The 19,811-nt window shown below is 41.3% G+C and overlaps 1 protein-coding gene and 1 long non-coding RNA gene across 2 annotated transcripts; both read right to left on the bottom strand.

Moving 5' to 3' along the window:
* Positions 1-1,389: 1,389 nt before the first annotated feature.
* Positions 1,390-9,331, bottom strand: chpfa (chondroitin polymerizing factor a). The gene is made up of 4 exons (XM_034110618.1): positions 8,815-9,331; positions 6,764-7,328; positions 5,070-5,252; positions 1,390-4,949 (listed from the first exon to the last, which is right to left on the bottom strand). The coding sequence occupies exons 1-4, from the start codon at positions 9,102-9,104 to the stop codon at positions 3,687-3,689; spliced, it is 2,301 nt and encodes a 766-aa protein (XP_033966509.1). The 5' UTR covers positions 9,105-9,331; the 3' UTR covers positions 1,390-3,686.
* A 7,245-nt stretch (positions 9,332-16,576) lies between these two features.
* Positions 16,577-17,332, bottom strand: LOC139435970 (uncharacterized). The gene is made up of 3 exons (XR_011645178.1): positions 17,246-17,332; positions 16,777-16,969; positions 16,577-16,593 (listed from the first exon to the last, which is right to left on the bottom strand). It is a non-coding gene; the product is annotated as an uncharacterized lncRNA (long non-coding RNA).
* Between the last annotated feature and the right edge of the window lie 2,479 nt (positions 17,333-19,811).

Here is a 19,811-nt window from a genome sequence, read left to right on the forward strand (position 1 = left end):
GTTGATTTTACAGCAGTCTGAGAGAGGTGCCACAGGACTGAGCATGGGCGGCGAGTCTGTACTGTAGCAGATGGGACAACTTCCCTGCTTGATAACATGTAGCTCGCATTCCTGGGATTCCTCAGGGCTCTACTCTCGGCTCCCTTATGCACAGCTCTTTGGGCCTACCTTTGTATAGCTCCATGTCATTCAGTCACATGTGCTCATTATATTACCCTGTAAAAATCTATTTGATCCGAGCAGCCACCGATATTAACATTTTGAGATCTGCTGTTATGTCTTTCCTTTTTCAGCCGCTTTTATTTTAAGCTCAGAGGTCATCTGAGAAGAGAGGACAGTCTGAGTGCAGGGTGACACAAGCAGCTGTCAGGAATTCCTGAGGAAGAATGCCATCCCATATCTGACAGACAAGGAAATTGACCATCGCTGCAGTGACAAGGAACGCTGAGATTGTGTACAGATGTGTGATCTTGTGATTATTTTCTGTTAGAACACATTTTATAAATGTTAAATATGGTAAATACGATAACTATTAAAGTTTAGATTGGTAAAACCAGTGCCTCCTAAATCCCGAGCCCAACTCACTTTTTATTTGAAACTTGTCTATTTTTTCTTCACATGTTCCCATTTTGCCACAAATTGTAAAGCTTTTCCACCACTGACTATATGACGTTGCTAAAAGAAAAAAGGCTACAAGAAGACTCGAGGCTTGACAAAGGTGGATATTTTGTAGACAATATGTAACAACTCAGAGGCTTTCAACAAGTATCATTATCTAGTTAGGATAAGTGATATATTGAGCACTTTGCTTAATTCTGATCCTCAAAATACCATCCAGGTGAAACCGGGTTGTTGTGAAAACTAAGAACATCTCGTACAAGTTTGTAGGGGGACTTGAAACAACGGAGTCTCAGTGTGGGAGGAGAAAGTCTTGGGATCGAACGAAAAAGAAGTACAAAATAATGACATACAATTTAAGTCCCAGCTGCTCTGTAGTTATGTGGTTTTACAGCATGCCTCAGGGTAGTACACATAGAACCTTGAAATAACTAAAGCTGTAATTAAGGTGGCAGCGTTTTTCCTGTTTTTCCTGTTTGTCCCCAGCCCAGACATCAGGAATACCTCGGCTCTGACATGGTCAGGAATGTTAACTGCAGGCCACTGAGCGCACGCTGGGAACACGGAGGAGATGACATTATTACCAGTGGGTATTAGAAGAATTATTTCTACATGTTGTTCAGTAACGCTGCTCACCTCAGCTGCATGTCCTGGTGTTTCACCTGCCGACAGTTACGCGTTCTTCTGCTGACACCTAAAGGACAAACTGGATTCTGTAGCTTTAATGCAAAATAAATCTTATCTTAAAACAAAACAACAAAGAAGAAGAAATGTTATACAAATACTCTTTATTTAAAAATTACAATAATTCACAGTTCATTTGGGAATTACAGCACACAATTAAATGTGATGAGCATTCATTAAAATGTATCGCTTTGGTTATACTAGTACCCATATCCATAAAATAATGTAAACCTATAGGTTCAAACATCAATGGAAATAAAAAAGGTATTTGCCTGCTTCTTTGAATGAATTACATGCAAACATACATTTTAAATTATCTTCATGGTAAAATGTCAAAATACAGTACGTTTAACTTGTCACCAAATATAATAAAAGTATCATTTGCTGTGTACATAAAGCTACAATAAGCTTAAAAATAGAATCTATAAAATATGTATAAATGTACAGAGAATGCTGTGGAAGCCTCTGTTAGTGCGGAAGTATTCAGAATCTGCATAAGTCATAGAGAAATGGCAGATAAATAAGTTATGGACAAAACACTTAAGTCTTCGCTCAGCGATGGCGGCGGTGTGAACAACACGGGGTGATTAATCTGCCACGTTCGCTTGATTTTAAGCTTCTCACGTTTACAGAAGGCAGAGACGACCCAGATCACCACAATAACTTCATATTGTAATCCGAGCCCTCCGTCTTTCACAGTGGTTTTTTGGAAGATTCAGTTTCCATTTCTGCACATTATTAGTGTCATACTCTTCTGCTCTCTAAAGAAAGATGCGTTATCAAAATGACTTCCGCGGTCTTTGTTCACATGGCAGAAAATACAGCAAACACTGTTGAGGATCACCACTGCAGATGTAGCGTTTCCAATAAATACTTTGAATCCGATTAAAGTTAAATAAAATGGACTTGCCTTAATGTATTTCAAAGCAAATTTGATGATGAAAAGTGTCTAGTGTCAGCAAAATACATTAACGGTCTTTTCAAAAGAAAATACAGTGTATTTACTTAACAGTGAACAGAAAGCACCAGATGCTTTATGCGATGTCATGAACAGTATTGTGATAAACACACTGCTGTACTTGCAGCAATTGTGTTTGAAATAGAAAGTCCCCCTCCATTGGACATATAGCCAGTTGTGTTATCTGTAATATTGCACATTATAATATACTAATAACTTGCTGGTGTCCAGTACCGATACATCCACAACCACATCCACAACACAACAGAAGATCAACCCCTCCTCTGCTTAGAGGCACATTTAAAACCTGTCACCTTAAAAAAAAAAAAAAGTTAACCGACTCTCCATTCATTCCTCCCAGCTGTGTAACAGGCTTTATCCACAGTGGGAGATACTATCTCCCACCCACCCAACAGTCAGTGTCAAGGCACATATACAAAGATGTGCCTTTGTAAATCAGAACGTGTCAAAAGCTCAATGCGTCAATGTGAATGAGCACACAACCTGTGGTGCAATATACCGATTATCTTTTAGAGCTTCAAGTTAAAGCCCCATCTTACAATATCTTTGAAATTAACAATAAAAATGGACAATGAGTAGGATTTTTCAACATTCACAGTCAGCCTCTCCTCACCGTATCAATGAGGTTTACTGTGCTCGCCAGCGTGTAAAAGCAAAACCTCAGGGTCGTTTTTGGTACAAGCATTGTCCGCATGGTGTTTCACCACACTATATTTGCATCTTTTTGGCACTGTGTTCACCATTCGTTTGGCTTTTTCTTTGATCTGTGCTTACAATCTGGCACCTGGTTGCTGCGTTTTATAAATGTTGGTGCACACAAAAGCCCCCAACGCAGCAAAATGAACAGAAAATAGAAAATACAGGCAGAGCTGCTGAAACAGACACCCATTCTATACACATACAAATACAATCCTACTCATTGTGCCTTTAAATCAAATGCCATTCTAAAATGTGAAAGTATTGCAGCTAATACTTCTGATCCCACTGAATATCTGAACTGAACACGAGAGACGACACCATTGGGTCACCTATGTCCCCTGGACACCAAAGACATAACAGCTGGATGAACCAGCACTGCATCAAGGCTCTGCTGCTGGCAGTTTCTCCCAACAAGTGATCAAAACTTGTAAATTGCAGCTTTTTAGAATCGTCACAGTAGCAAAACATTTGGTTCTAGCAACTCATATGCATTGTAAACATTTAGGAAAGTTTTCATTAGGAATGTACTGCATTCATTTTTCCAAGCTAGCTACAACCTCAAACTAAATAATGCTCGAGAATGTCAGGCAGCATCACATATGTCACCTCAGTTCTCCAGACTTTAGTTGTGCTAGCTTGCATCATAAGGTTTTCGAGCCACAAACACAGTTTGTAACCTCAATATAATGGAAGTTTAATTCTGGTTTCAAGTGCTGTTTCCTTGTTCTTGCTCAAACAGTAGCATGGCAAGCTGGGAGCACGAACCGAGACCTTCCAGGTTGCTCTGAACACATCTGTGATAGATGTCTTCACTTAGCCGTGGGTTGCAGGCTTGGTAGCTGTACGGCTGGTGCAATGCTGGCTCCACTGCCCTGAACACGTGCAGGGCCGAATAGTTTAAGAACATGTCAAAGATGTCCAGGGTATCTAGAATCTCCTCATTCTCTTGGACGTCTGCCACCATTTGCGTTCGAGTTGCCATGTAGTCCGAGTTGTAAAAACACGCTTCTTCAAATGACCTGCGATCAAAATGGCCTGCGTCCTTGACCAGATCAACTGTTGCCGGATGTGGCTGGTTGTGATAAGCCACGTCAGGGTTGAAGTCCTGGAAATGGACAGGGAAGAACACCTGCCAGTTGTTTATGGAGTTCATGCGGCAACGGTTCAGAAATTCTGAATTGATATTTGTTTTAATGTTAGCCAGGAAGAACAGCGAGTCAACTGGGTGCTTCTTTGAGATGATGTCCATGAATTTGATCTGCGATGGAGTTTCTGTCTTGACACTTATCCATGGGATTTTTACTGCAGGGTATTTACGTTCATAAGTGTTTATCTGAGCCTTCACACTGGCGAATATATCATTCTGGTTGACTTGCTGTGCCTCTACTGGGTCATAAATAAATAGGAATGTGAGAATGGCATTTTCACTGGTCTCAAAAGCATTTGAAGCATAGACTCCCAGGAAATGATCCACAGAGCTCCGTTCCTGCAGAGTAAGAGGTATAATGACGTGAATCCTGGTAGCTTCAGTGACGTAGGGCATGGGGATGATCTCAGTCCGACTCAAAGGTCGCACCAGATGAACTCGCTTAGTGATAGAACGGCTGTGACCTTTCTGGTTCACCACCTCCAGCTGAAGGTCCAAGGTGTACTCCATGCCCCTGACGGGGTCGAAGCGTCTATACCCGTTAATCAGCTGCTGCTTCTTCAGGTGAAGGACAGGCTTATACTTCTTGTTCAGCTCTAGCAAAGCTACATCAATGACATCGGCCACATCCATGCGGTCAATGCCCTGCAGTTCACACTTTGGAGAGCCATCGATGCATGAATAAATCTCTTCCTCTGTAAAGTATTCCCACTTCAGAACTTCAAACCGAGATGTTGGTTCAAATGGTGGATTGATCCCCACAGGCCACTGGGAACTCCGGTTGCCATCAAAAGCAACCACACTCACGTTCTTTATTTCTGCCTGTGGAAACACAAGATGTGTTTAAGATCTAGCTGACCTGCCAGAGGCAAGCAAAGAAAAGCCTGGTTTTTATTTTTGACTGAACCATAGGTGATTTGTGGCACTTGAAAAGCAGCTTACCTGCAGCTTAGCAATCTCATCGTAGGTGTTCTGGAGTTCAATCTCAGTGAAGTATCGGTGCAGCCTGTACATCTGTTCAGGGTCAGCCACTGGATGGACAGTCAGAGCTTTCTTGAACTGTTCACTTTCTTCTTTACTCGGATCTGAGTTTTTTCCTAACTCATAATGGTGGTACTGAAGCCCCTGAGAAGAAACAAGAGACATCTTTACATGAGGCATATTCAATCCTGAATGACAGAAACATGTCTAACGTTTCTCCAAGCATAAGTTTTATGCCGTGCTGCTATTCAAACAAACATTACACGCTATCTAGGCAGCTTCTTGGGCTCATCTTCACTGCAAACAATCTGGTTTCAACCATAATTGCATAGTGAAGGCAAGACAGGGATTCATTCAGCAACAATCCAACATTCTTTTGTTATACAACAGCTTTCTATTGTCAAAGTTTTGAACATTTCAGGAATCTAATTTGTTCTGGGATTATGGGATTCAAGAGATTCTTTATCTTAATTAAGCTCTCCAGTGTTTCTGATCACAGGCAGCATCAGGTTTAACTGCAAGAGCAAAGAATTTAAAAGGTTGAAACCTACTAACATAAATGACTGGAATCCCACTTAAGACACAGTCACTTAAGCTGAAAACAGAGTAGCATCCTAAGGAGCTTGAGTGATTAAAAAAGTGAATCCAATCTGATCAAGCTATTAAAAGAACAAAGAATGGAGATGCTGCTTAGCTGAGCAGTGAGGCCACTCTGTTGCAAATGTTTACCAACAGCCTGTCGTGGTACGCTTAGTGAAGCATTACCCGTGCCTAATTGTCATCAATGTTGTCTCTTAACAGAAAATTGATGTCTGGCTCTGTGTTCAAGCTGATTTATTCAACCGCACCAGGCCTTTTAACTTTCCCCCAGCTCCCCCTCCCTCGTTCAGGGGGAGCTGGAGCTCGTCTGGCTCCAGGCATTTTAGTTAGCCATGCAACTCACACTCAACTGTGTAACAAGATGGTATCCTGCACCGTGGCAAGGCCAAGGAGGAAGACATGGAAGCAAAAGACAGTGGAATACATCGACTTAAAAATACTGGTGTATAAATAATAAGGTTGCATTGCCTTTGATAACATTCTGACAATATATTTGAATATGTTGTCCACAAACAAACATGGATGATGCAAACTGAATGCAACAAACAATCACCCGAGAGGGCACTGGGGCAAACAGACCTTGCTTGACCTTAATGCTAATGACATTACAGGAGCAGAGCATGTTGACCCACAGGGGATTTTCACACCATTGAACCTAAGCAAGGCTGAAATCAGCTGCGCTCTGTTACCTGTTTAACTATTCCACCTTGGAGCTGTGGGGGGGGGGGGGGGGGCTAAAGGGTATTAGCAATCTACTCTGTAATATAAATACCACCTTTGTGCTACAATGGTAATTACACTTTTATATAGCTGTCTTTCAGGTTTAAGTGTTGTCCTTGAGGCAAAGCTTGATTCCGGCAATGATAGTTTTGTTATTCTGTGGAGAAGGAGCCCTAAATGCTCTAAAGACGGTGTGGCATTATTTTCCTCTGTTGCTCTTCATTCATTTTAACTCTGAACTGCCTCATTCTGTTCCCTTTTAACAGCAACCATTAAAAAATGTTATGGATAAAAAAAAATGTGTTATTGATAGAAAATAGAAAATACACTCCTACCTGAAATTCATTGACGCAGTTGGTGTGTGTGTAATCAATGATGCATCTCCCGAGCCACTCGTCAGGCCTTGCGCTCAGGATGTCGTTCCTGCAGCTTTCCAGGTAGGGCTGGAGTCGGAGGAGCAAGGTACGTGACAGGATGTACCCGTACCCTCCGTAGCAGTACTTCCCTTCCATTTCTCCTCCTATGAACTCCTCCGGTTTGCCCATGTAGAGCTCTCGATCCATGCTCAGGTGATCCACCAGGGTTTTGATCCTGTCAGCTTCTGTGTAGGCGTCATCCTGGACGAAGTAGAACCAGTCGAATTCATTGATGTAATGGTCTAAGATGTGTTTGATGTTCTGATACATGTTCCATATCAGTCTCTCGTCTCCGTGAGAGACCACGAACATGCCATGAGGGACTTTGCGGTTGTGCATGCCTGTGAAGAAGATCACAGAGTCCAGGTGATGGCTGATGGTGCGATTGACTGCTACACCCAGAGTGTTTAGGGTGTTCTTGGATGTCAGGACCCCGACAAACAGACGCTCTCGCGTCCCCAACTCTGTGCTTATGTATTTAGCCCTGAAAAACACAGCACACAGTTAATGAATACATGTTGAATCAAAACACATGTTCACCAACGATGAATACAAAATAAACTGCCTGTCACACAAAAGTACTACTAATGATTATTTCGACACCAACATATTTCATCAAATCTGTGGGTTTGATGATGCCATGGCAATTTTGGGATTAATTACACACTACCAAGGAAAAACACAAACTCTCTGGAAAAGTAAACGTGCAAGGACTTGAATTTTGATTGATCTTTGCAAACATGGCACACCCTACCCATGCCTCTATTATACTGTGCATTGGATCTATTACGCCTCTTAATAAGAACCACACAAAGACAATTTGTAGAATATTTGATTAGCTGACTAATCGGAGACTATTCTCCAAAGAAAGAAAAAAACAAACATTTTATGCTACTAACATCTCGTATGTAAAAATGTGATACCTTTCTTAAACATGTATAAAAGTTAATGAAATAGGTTTGAGATTTTAGAGATTTGAAATGTTGGTCAGACAAAATAAGATATTTAGTCTCTGGATTTTGGTTTTGATATTCAATGATCAATTTGTCATAACCGGGGAAATCAACCAATCAAAACTGGTCTCTAGCTGCATACCTACCATTCTATTACAAACCAATAAATGGCACTGGTTGCCTGTAATTCCTGTGATACCTGTATGCTGAACAGGTTTACATTCTAACCTCAGGAGTCAGAACACCTCAGGGAAAAGTCTATTTCACAGAATGGAATGCAATGCAACCACTTTAGGTGTGAGGGCTAACATTAAAACAAGTTCTTTGATTGATTGATTGATTGATTGATTGATTGATTGATTGATTGATTGATTGATTGATTGATTGATTGATTGATTGATTGAAAGGTTTATTAACAGCTTGTATATTGGGTACAGTACAGTACAGCTCAAAAAATACAATTGTTAAGGGGATGCAGACCAGAGAAAGACTTTCGTCTTGTTTACATCAGGGTCCCCCATTTCCAATTCTCTATCCTGGAAAGCCTGTTTACCAAGAATATGTGAAAATAAATTATTCAGCATGGAGTCATGGAACTGTAGTTAATATTAGCTCTGGCAGAAAAAGTAAGCAACCATAGACTGTAAATATAAAAGGTAGAGACCAGCAGAAGATGTTGTCAGACTTTCTGTGGCAATTTCAGCAAGACCAGTGATCAGTGTGAGGAAAGAATACTGAAGAATTTAACTAAGTTATACCTGCCATTTGGTTTTGTATTGTAAGTGTAATGCAACATGTTGTTGGTTTAAAATATCATACCAACATGATATTGAGTGGCACTTGTACATCTGGCAGCAGGTGAACACCATTATTATCATTCATGCATTACTAAAGATGAGCTATGGCCTCTGGTAGTGATACTAATGTGGCCTTTATTCAAACCAAGTATAAGCCATACACTCTGAGACTAGTTACAGACTATTGACCAGCTTCAGTGAACGGCCATAAAAAGCTTACCTGAAAACTTTCTTTGGGGCGCTCTGCTGGACTTGTTTATATGGCACTATTCGAGGTTCAAAATCCTCGTCGGACTCCACATCGTTGCCAGTGGAAATAGAGTTGGGCTTTCGGGCTCCTTTCAGCAGTCCATCCTGACCCACAGTCACACCCTCACCCTCCTTACCGTCTAGGTAACACGCTTCGTCTGTCCAGTTTACACTTAATAAACTCAACGTAAACCCTAAAGAAATACCGATTACCACAGGGCCGACCGACCGCAGCACAGAAACAAACGCCGAGAATCTCATCTTGTGTGTCGGCTGCTGTGTTTGACAGCCCCGCGTCGCTTCAAAAAGCGTCCGAGCAGGCCTCTGGTCCGGGACGGGTCAACTGTACATCAAGTCAGAGTCTGAGCAGCTGTATCGATATTCAACTTGAGAAAAAGATGTAACTTCTTCCTTACATTTTACGCTGGATTCGTACGTGTCAGTGTAGCGGCTACCTGGCTCCTCCCCGGTCAGACGTTAGCATCAGAGGCGGGACTAGTTCCCCTCTGTGTGGATGCGTTCAGGCTGCGCTCGGCGGAGGGATATTTAAGAAGGCTGAAGGCAGGGAAATGCCAACTGGAACAACCATAGCCCCTAAGTGTGTTGACCTCCCTTTACATATGATGGCATATTAAATGAATAATAAAAAGTGATGTATTTATCAATTGTGGGTAGGCCCTATATATTTTTTTACTGGACCTGAAATTACAAACATTGGCATTAATATAAAGCTCATTACAAAACCATATCAAACCATGAGATATGTCAGCAACACAAGTTCATTCACATGCATTTGTAAAGGTATTTGTACTCTAATAAGGATTCACATTTAATTACCTCAAATAGTTCCACTCCAATACAATTCAGAGGGAAACTATTGCTATTGCTTTTACTATATTGCTATTACCATTAATATTATTATTTGACGGCTGCATATAAGCTCCACACATTTCAGCATCATACAAATATTTATTTTATTCAGTCAGTGTTGTTTTCAATCAATTAAAATCAACATATAGTGTAATATTGTATAAAACTGTAACAATAATACTCAGAGGGAGCATTTAAGTATTTTATACACTTTTTACACACAATACTTACATATTCAAAAGTTTTAAATGCAGGGTAATGCTCCTTGTATGGAGTATGTCTGAGTGTAGTTGAAAAGGATGTGAACACTTTCTCCTCGACCATTGGCCTGACATGCACCTTCATGCCTTTATGGATGAACAACTTCATTAGCAGACTGATACCAACCAGGTGCACCACTGAACACACATATATTTCCTCCCTCTGGCTATCAATCTTTCCTCAGTGCTCACTAGACACTTACAAGGGTTATTGCCATGCATGTGCTCAAAAACTTCAAAGTTCGCCCAATGTTGTTAACTACTACTGCTTTTATCACTCTCCTTGTGATCCGCCCTTACATGTTCTATAGAGCATAAATCATCTAAAAGAGAGCAAAGGCAATCAATCAAATGTCTGTGTACCTCATTTGTTGTTACAATTTAACTTTACCTTTAGTTCATGTCAGTAAAAATGCATTTTGTCTGATTTAAGATTTGTAATTGAAGATTTGTAATGTATTCTGCTTTTCCAGGTAACTTGTTTTATCTGGTCCTTCCACCAGAGTCCTTAATGATTGTAAACAGTATATGGTCTTATATAACTGTTTATTATTACATATTTAACAACCCAATACAATATATTATTTCTTCATTGATTTACCTTATACTATACCCAATTCATGCCATTGTACTTTGTATTCTTTCAGTTTAAAATGAGTACAATGGTGCTCTTCACAACTTCAGTCGAGCTTCTCCAGACCTTCCTTATCAGTGATCCACGAAAAGTCATCTCTGTGCAGCTGCTACATGTGTATGTCAGCGATGATTAGCTCAGCGTTCAGATCATCCACCTGGCTCCCCTCTCCTCTATCTGGTCTCTGTGCTTCTCCAGTCAGGGCCTCTGTGCTTTGTGGTCTGCTCAGTTGATCCTTTAACTGCATCTTTTTTTTTTCCTTATCTGAAACTAGCTGCCTCCACCCCGTCACCCTGAACCCCAATCAGCCAGAACAGCAGGTTTTTAAAAACGGTCATAATCTAAATACCTCTCTGTGATATGTTATTAAAATATACATATAAAAAGTATCCTATCTTGTAATATTGAGATTGTGCTTTTGATCCACAACTTAAGTCTCAGCTCTCTTGTGCCCTCTAGTGGTAACAAACATACTTACCTATTTACTTGATTTTGGATCATAAACGGTTGTCCAAATGGATTAAGATAAGGGGTCAGGCATTACTAGAGAATAAACTATCCCTCAGTGTATCTTACATTTAGCTCCACACATTAATGAATAATTAATTGTTCTTCTTCTTCCAAAGTCGCGGCCACAAACACAATAGGCACTATATATTCTACTGCTGTGTATTTTTATTGATGCAGATTGAAACATATCTATTTTTTTTCAATTATTGAAAACATTTTTATATCCAACTTTTTGGTGGAATTTTTTCAGTAAATAAATGTCTTTGTATTCTGAAAATGCTAAACATGAATTCACAGAGGGAGAATTTCATTATAAGCATCACACAATCACACAAATAAATTAATCAATCATTAGTTTTTGTATTGTAAGCTCTCATACACGCATGCTGAGATGATTCAAAGCTCTTATTAGACATTATTTAATTTACCATAACACATACAAATTATTAAATATAGTTTACAACATTTTTAAATACTAAATACTATTCTAATGTTTATCTAAACCTAATATGAGGCTTTAACTTAAGTTGAATTGTTATGTACTTATACTTTAAATTAAATGAGTATCTATATTTAATGTTATTTTATACTTTAACTTAGGCTAAGTGTAGGCTACTATGAATGCAAATTGTGTTTTTTACTTCACTACATTTAAGAGGCTTTTCAATTCTTAAATGTCCCCTCCTCGAGACTTAGTCCCACCCAGCGCCATATAGAGAGAAGAGGCTTGTTTGAGACGCGTTGCGGCTCGCCTCGAAAGCAGTGGCGTAGCCAGGAATTATTGTGTGGGTGGGCCTGGAGAAATGTAGGTGGGCCAGGGGGAGACATTAAGTGTGGGGTCTGAGCTGAAACTTCATTAATGATTGTAATGATTTTTTAATGCACCAATAGAACTTAAGCATAAATTAGCAGTGAAAACAAAAACATAGGCACGGCGGCCTCAGAATGTGTGTAAAACTGACATCCACATAGGGATGGCTATCGTTAAGGCTTTAACGGTACTACTACTTTTATCGATAGCGCTTACGCTTATGCTCCAGGTTCAGTACCAACCACATCATAAAGTACGCGGACGATACAGCAGTGGTGGGACTCATCAGGGACAACAACAAACAGGCCTACAGGGAGGAGGTGAAACATCTGACAGACTGGTGTAACACCAACAACCTGATCCTGAATGTCGATAAAACAAAAGAGATGATTGTCGACTTCAGGAACAAAAAGCACCCACCACTCCACATCAACTACACAGCAAGTGAAGACTACAGGCAGCACCAAGTTCCTGGGGGTGCATATCACAAGCAGTCTGACCTGGTCCACTCACACTACATCACTATTTAAGAAGGCACAGCAGCGCCTACACTTCCTGCACAGCTCCCCCCTCCCATCCTCACCACGTTCTACAGAGGAACCACAGAGAGCATGCTGACCAGCGGCATCTCCATCTGGTCGAGAGACTGCAACGCCAAAGACTGGAAGTCTCTGCAGAGAGTGGTCAGGACAGCAGAGAAGATCATCGGAGTTTCTCTCCCTCCCATCAGAGACACCGCTCAGAAACGCTGCCTAACAAAAGCCCAGAACATTTTTAAAGACCCCACTCATCCTCACCATGCTCTGTTCTCCCTGCTGCCCTCCGGCAAGAGGTTCCGCAGCATTAAGAGCAGAACAGCCAGATTCTGCAATAGCTTTTTCCCCAAGCCATCAGACTGCTGAACAGCAAGCAGACCAGTAACATAAAGATTACATTACGCTGTGTAAAGGGCACATATTTGTTATATAGTATGTCTATTTTATTTATATGTATAGTAAGTCTTTATATTTTAAACGCACACTTTATCTTTAATTGTATCAGCACCACGTCACTATTATTTATTTATATGTACAATTTTAGCAAGTTTTTATATTGTCCTGTTCCTGTAAGCCAGTACAACGAAATTTCGTTTTAATAGTACACTCTGTGTCTTGTTGAAATGACAATAAAGTATGTCTATGTCTATGTCTTATCGATCCGGTCCTTTAACATTACTCTTATCGGTTCTTTTGGAGAAAAAAAGAAGGTAAACTAACTAAACAAATTGTGAACAAAACTAACATTGCTTTTTATTTAAATTAAATACATAATATTTCACATCAAAAGAAACAACAATGTTTTAACAAATCATATTAAATAATGTGATGACAGAACTGTAAACAGAATAGCTGAAACTTTAACAAAATAAATAACTCAGTTTCCTCTAATCATTAACCCATGTTTGTATAATGTAGTTAACTCGGTGTGTCGCTGCTAGCAAACATAACACCTGACGTGGAAACGTTCCTCGTGGATGGGGCTACAGAGCTACTAGAAAGACAGTGGAACCCGGTGCATTCCTCCGTCTAGATGTGGAGCACTTTTGCTAAATGTTTAGACAAATTGCTCGTGTTACCGCCCTCACATGATAAACTCTTATTCCACTTTTGATAACGAGTATTGTCCACATAGACACGGCTATAGTTTAACCACACCTCGGAGCGCGTTCTCTCCGCCATCTCCTCCGTGTGTGTGTTGCTGCATGTTGTAGCAGCTGCGTGTGTGTAAACTGCCCCGCCCCCTCTCACACAGACGGGGGCGAGATCTCTTAAACGGAGTTGGCGACACTTAAACTGCAATGTAATGTTTGTGTAGCAATAATACATACAACATATATCGGGGGCACAGGTTGTTTATCCTTGACAGTCGCACAATGGGCACACACTGAGTGTTTTCATATTCAGCAAATGTGTACACGCTAAACTGCAGACCTCAAGATGAAATAATACTTTCATTCACTCACGGCAAAAGTTACTTTACTTACTATAAAAACTCACGGTAAAAAAATGCACTCCCTATTCCATTGTCATGAAGGTGGAATCTAACTATATCCAGAATACGTTTTATTGGATCCAGGCAAGAAAGATGTTTATTTCTGCTGTAAAGTTGGGCATTTTAACATGGGGGTCTATGGGAATTGCTCCTTTTTGCATCCATCCCCTGTCGGCCACTAGATGAACTGCAGTTTGTGGCACTTCCTTCTGGGCTTCCCGGCTCTGCGCTATGAAGCGCTGATTGGCTGTGGGTGGGCCAGACGTGCATGTGGGTGGGCCCAGGCCCACCCACAGCTACGCCGCTGCTCGAAAGTAGACGAGAATAGCCGATCGCAGCCGGGGGAGGTCTCAAAAAGCTTGCCTGAAGTCGGACAGCTCCGAGTCTTCTTCGGCCCATTCCCAAACCGCCCCCTACACCCTACCCCTCCGTTTGGGCGTTCACGCGGAGGGTCCGCCATATTGAGGGCTGTTCCAAAGCAACAAGTGTGGAGCGGTGTGGAGGGGGAGTGGGCTATCAAGCCCTCAAACAGCGAGTCAGTCTGCAGCGGTGCTGACTTGAGACCGGTCTCTACATAGACATAAAGAGTAGACGCCGCATCGACCGCTGCTGCCTATTGGCGCTGACGAGCCGTGGGGCCGCCATCTACTCAGTGTAATCTGTCTGGCAGGCGCAATGAAGTGTCAGCGCATTTTATCAATCATAACTCGCTGAATACAAAACTGATTTTCACGGGGGGGGGGTTTCTGCAAACGTCATATATGTAGGCATGATACCGGACACATGATTCGGCGTATTTTAATATTCATAGTAGGCTTAACAGCAATAGAATATTCTGGTATTTTATAGCCTATGTTATGTATGATAGGTATTTTGCAAAAGACACACGATATATAATATATACACACACACACGTAAAAAAACACTAATGGTCTATATATGATAGAGAAGCATATTGTGTAGGCCTATACTCAGCTATTTTAATAAGTTGAAAAATGAAGAAACAATAATACATTATACATAGACAGAAGTTATATATCAGTAAAAATGAATATCTATGTCATAAAAAATGAAAATGTACTTCTACATCTATATAAAAAATGTAAATGTTCAAGTTAAACACAAGAACATGACACCACCCCGCCCAAACCATATTTACACAAAGTTGCTCATGACACCCGAATGCCCCGTGCATGCGGCTCCTCCAAAGCATGACGGAGAACCTCTTTCTCATATCTTTGTCTTTGGGAAACCATCAAAATAAAAACGGGAGATTTGAGAGTCAACACAAAAACATTTTAAGAAGGAGGTCAAGCTTATTTTCTTCCTTCTTCTTCCTAGATAGATTAGATTAGATTTTAGATTTAGATTAGGACCCTTTGTGTTTCAGGTGACAAAGACTTCGTCAGGTAATATGCAATGGGAGCCTTCCAATGTCCGTGTAGGCCAACCACCATGAACACAAGAGCCTCAGTAGCAGCATCGGTCTCATTGTTTCCATCACCCATGTCTACAAAAGCAGACATTGACTGGTTATGTGGATTATATTGCACATGTTTTCTGATGGCCATGTCATCCAACATGAGTGAAACACATCCATATTTAGCCTGGTCGTCCTGGCATCTTCTCTCCAGCATATCCAGCATCATCTTGTTCAGGCCAGGCTTGCCATCCACCGAACACAGCCACCTGTAAAAAAATTGAGAAGTAGCTATTTAACGTACTTGCAACCGTAATTTCCAAAAATGAAATTGAACAACATTAAGACTACCTTTTTGTTGTAGTCTCTCTGAGGTATTTGTATGCCTTTGGACCATGTAGATGGAGTGTGAGGGCACATTCTCTGTGGTCCTTGGAGTACTCATGGCCCTGCTTTGCCTTCAAGTCTATTTGAAGATCTGAAATTGTATGAGAAAAAATTAATAAGTCCCCTTCATATAATAACAAAGGAGTTTAATAAAGAGTGTAAGAGTAAGATGTACATGAATCTCAAAGTGCTACTTTCATCTTCCCTGAGTAGAAATCAAGCCTCTTTGAGTTCTTCATTAATGAGGTTCTTTTCCCTCAAATCCCCCAAAAGAGTCCTCACTGTGGTCTCTGCCCTCTTTTCTCTAGCCATGGCATTCTTCCTCTCTCGCTCGAGACTCTCCACTCTTGCTAAAGCTTCATTGAGTCTGGCCTTAAGAGCAGTAGGAGAAGCAGGCGAGACATAGCTATGATCCCAGTAGAAAGAGGGATGAACATGGTTTGAGTGATGTTTCACTTCACACACATCACTTTGACACAACTAGAGTATGGCCCACATTCTTTCTTATAGTCATCACCTGTCAAAGCCACTGCCAGCATCATGCGTGTGTGTGCGTGTGCGTGTGTGTGTATGTGCCAGGAATGCATGTTCAACATGTCTTCAATTGTGTGTGTATGTGTTTATTTGTGAGTGTGTTTAATATGAGTGGCAGCAAACAAGAGAGATTTGACTTTGTCTAGGACCATTATGATATTGAAAATAGAAATACTCACATCATTAGGCTGAGGTTGTGAGTGTGAGGTTGAAGCTTCTGGGTCGTCCTGAGGGGCCACAGACAGGCTCTCTTCAGCTTTTCTGGAAGTAGACGCAGTCCTGCCCTTTTCTGGCTAAAATGAAAAAGCAGAATACCACACACACACACACACACACACACACACACACACACACACACACACACACACACACACACACACACACACACACACACACACACACACACACACACACAGTTATTGATAATAGAATATTTACATTTATGAATGCTAATAACCGTATGATGATACACCTACTCTTTGGAGGTGAACCGGGAAGCTGAAGATGGAGGGAATAACACCATCTCTGAGTCGGACAATCTGTCCTGTCCTGTCAAACTCGTCCTGCTTACAATGCTCACTGCAAATCACGGATGACTCGCTTGCAGTGAACCCTTCCCTCCTCAAAGCAACTTCCCACTTCTTTCTCATATCTTTGTCTTTGGGAAACCTTCAAAATAAAAACGGGAGATTTGAGAGTCAACACAAAAACATTTTAAGAAGGAGGTCAAGCTTATTTTCTTCCTTCTTCTTCCTAGATAGATTAGATTAGATTTTACTGTATTCATCCCACAACGGGGACATTCACTTGTTACAGCAGCGATTTATAAAGTCTCAGTTGGCCATGAACATAATGTTTGCTGGCTACGATTTCGCTGGCGGACATCAATACAGTACAATAATATTCTATTTACAAAATACAACCAATTATAATGTTGAATCTTACTTGTGAAAAGTAATCCCCCGACCCCTGTTCGCAATCGTCCGCCGATTTGCACAGCAATATGCTGCACAGTGCTCTGGCATCTTGAAACCTCTGCTGTCTATAGAGAACCGCAGTGACGCGTCCTAAAACCCGGAAGTAAGTTAGCATTTTTAGCACTTCCGGTTCCTTCGTCAAAAAAGCAATGTATTTTCTCCATAGGGTTTTGGAAAATAGCTCGAAATAAGGTCTGTGGTTGACACAAATTTAAGAGATAAATCACGTTTTGTTCTACGACAGTAGATACATCAGCAGTGACCCCACTGGTGATTTGTGAAGAGTTTACGTGTCTGAAAAACGATGGTTGTTACCGAGTGGCTGAATAGGACTACAGAAATGGTCGAGTCCGTTGTACGTCATTACGCCTACACACGTAAACACTCCCGCTAAATTTGTTTTCCCCTGTGTTCTGCTTGAAAGCAAGTGCCTGCCTATCTTTAGTAGCCTATCTGTAGTCTCTTTAGTATCTGTATATCTATATCTTACCATTAGAATCTCTATTTTTGAAATGGTCATTTTTAACACCGTAGTTTTATAAATTATAGAACAATTAATTGCCAGTGTTTTCCAATTTTACTCGGCAGTTCGTTTCATTGGCTAACGTTAGCTAAAGCTAGCGCTACTAGTTAGCTACGCAATGGTTTGTTGCTTTGCTCCGGGTTGCAGCCACAGGTCTTCGCATGAAACGTGCTCGTTCTATCGTTTCCCGGCCAATGTTTTCCAAAGGAGAGTCTGGATTCGTGCCATGAGGTAAGCTGACGTTACATTGTTGTCCATGTCACGGTGAAATGTAAATGATGGGTAGTGTATCGCCGTTTTAGAGATGGCACTGCTGAAAAGACCGCAAAATAAGTAAAGATAATGAATACATCCTATTAAAACCTGTGTGGCTTATATGATAAGTCTAATTAGTACAAGCAGCATAACGTTTCACCATGTAACTAAAGATTGTAGTCAGGGAAATCAGTTTGACATATTGAACTAATAACAAATCACCTCTGGCTGGCAGAGAACTCTCTGCTCCATAGCTTCTCTTGGACGTAACATCACATGTACATTTTACATTTATATTCAATTTAATATTCCATCCCTAACATACTTTTGTATATATAATAACTTATATTTTGTTTTTCTTGTTATGCTGCTGCAACACAAACATTTCCCCAATTGGGATCAATACAGTAATATCTTAATTAATTAAGAAATATAACTATTATAATTAGTGTAGCAGCTGACACCTATTTTCAATATGGATTAATCTACCTTTATTTCTTTAGTTCAATTTTGATCTATAAAAATGTCAAAATAGTGAAAATGTTCACGAGACAAAGTGCAAGGTTATATCTTTAGATGTTATGTTTTAGCCTATGTACTGTATGTCTTAATGCTCTTATTTGTGACGATGTGACTTCCATGAAACTAATATTTTATATCTTCCCAACAGACGAGCTGACAGGAAGCCTAACCCCCTAAACGCACCAGGAGCGTCTGCGCTGCGCCGCGGCGGTCGTAAGGATCGCGGCCACTCTAGTCAATGGGTGCTATTCCACCACACGCGCCGCGTTACGTCTCAGACGCGTCCCAGAAGCGGCTCGGCGCAGCGCTTCTCTAAAATTAGGATGAATCCTATTTTTGCCGCGGCGCAGCCGTAAGGTCGGACAGGCAGCCCCCCCCTCGCAGGAAGTGGAAAGGTGAGCATCCGGGCCAGGCCCATCCCGCGTATATACTAATTTAGCAGACCCCCCTCCTTCATCACAACACCTCCACTACGATACGCACAATGGACGACGAGGAGTTCATAATGGAAGTGGAGAAACACACCATTGTATACGATGTAACCAATGCTTTTTACAAGGACAACATCAGAAAGGACAAGGCCTGGTTTTTAGTCGCTGCAGTTTGTGGAGTGGAAGGTAACAACTACATATTAATGTTTTAAAGTTAATTAAGAACTGCGAGGCTGCACACACGACGCTCCGCTTCCGCAACGTTTTGAAACGCGCCTGGTGTGTTAGGAGGAGGAGGTCGCAGCGTGGCGCAGCCGCAACGTAACGCGGCGCAGACGCTCCTGGTGCGTTTAGGGGGTAACACTCTAACAACCACAACATTGCAAAGGCGAGTAAATGTAAATTAAAAACGATTCACAATTTCTTCTTCTTTCTTGCAGTGAGGTGAAGCTGACCTTGCACTTGGTGCCAGTAAGGATGCTCCTCACGCAGGCTGAATGTTTCTCTTCCTTACTGACACAGAAGCCCTTGACTTGCAATGCTTCACTAATTGTCATTTCCCTGGCTCCGTAGGGACACTTTACCTCCAGCACAGCGGGAGACCCTTCCAGACCATCTGGAGATGCCCCCAACACTCCTGATTGGGAGAGCCACAAACCTGACTCATGGACCTGCATCTGGGTTGCAGTGGTGAATGCCCTGACGCCCTCACATTCATTCATAGTCCCCCACTGTACAGACAAAACACCACCAAGGGCCTGTTGTTGCCCTAGCACCCTGGCAATAAGGGAAGCAGTCACACG

This window comes from Pseudochaenichthys georgianus, chromosome 21 (genome assembly GCF_902827115.2).
Source record: "Pseudochaenichthys georgianus chromosome 21, fPseGeo1.2, whole genome shotgun sequence".
Classification (NCBI taxonomy): domain Eukaryota; kingdom Metazoa; phylum Chordata; class Actinopteri; order Perciformes; family Channichthyidae; genus Pseudochaenichthys; species Pseudochaenichthys georgianus.

Bases quoted from the DNA above. Each gene is read 5' to 3' on its own strand.
- chpfa (XM_034110618.1), bottom strand. From the start codon at position 9,104: ATGAGATTCTCGGCGTTTGTTTCTGTGCTGCGGTCGGTCGGCCCTGTG. The intron at 5,253-6,763 runs GTAGGAGTGTAT...GTTTCTTCTCAG, and splicing joins ACTGCGTCAATGAATTTCAG to GGGCTTCAGTACCACCATTA. The intron at 4,950-5,069 runs GTAAGCTGCTTT...GTGTTTCCACAG, and splicing joins ATGAGATTGCTAAGCTGCAG to GCAGAAATAAAGAACGTGAG.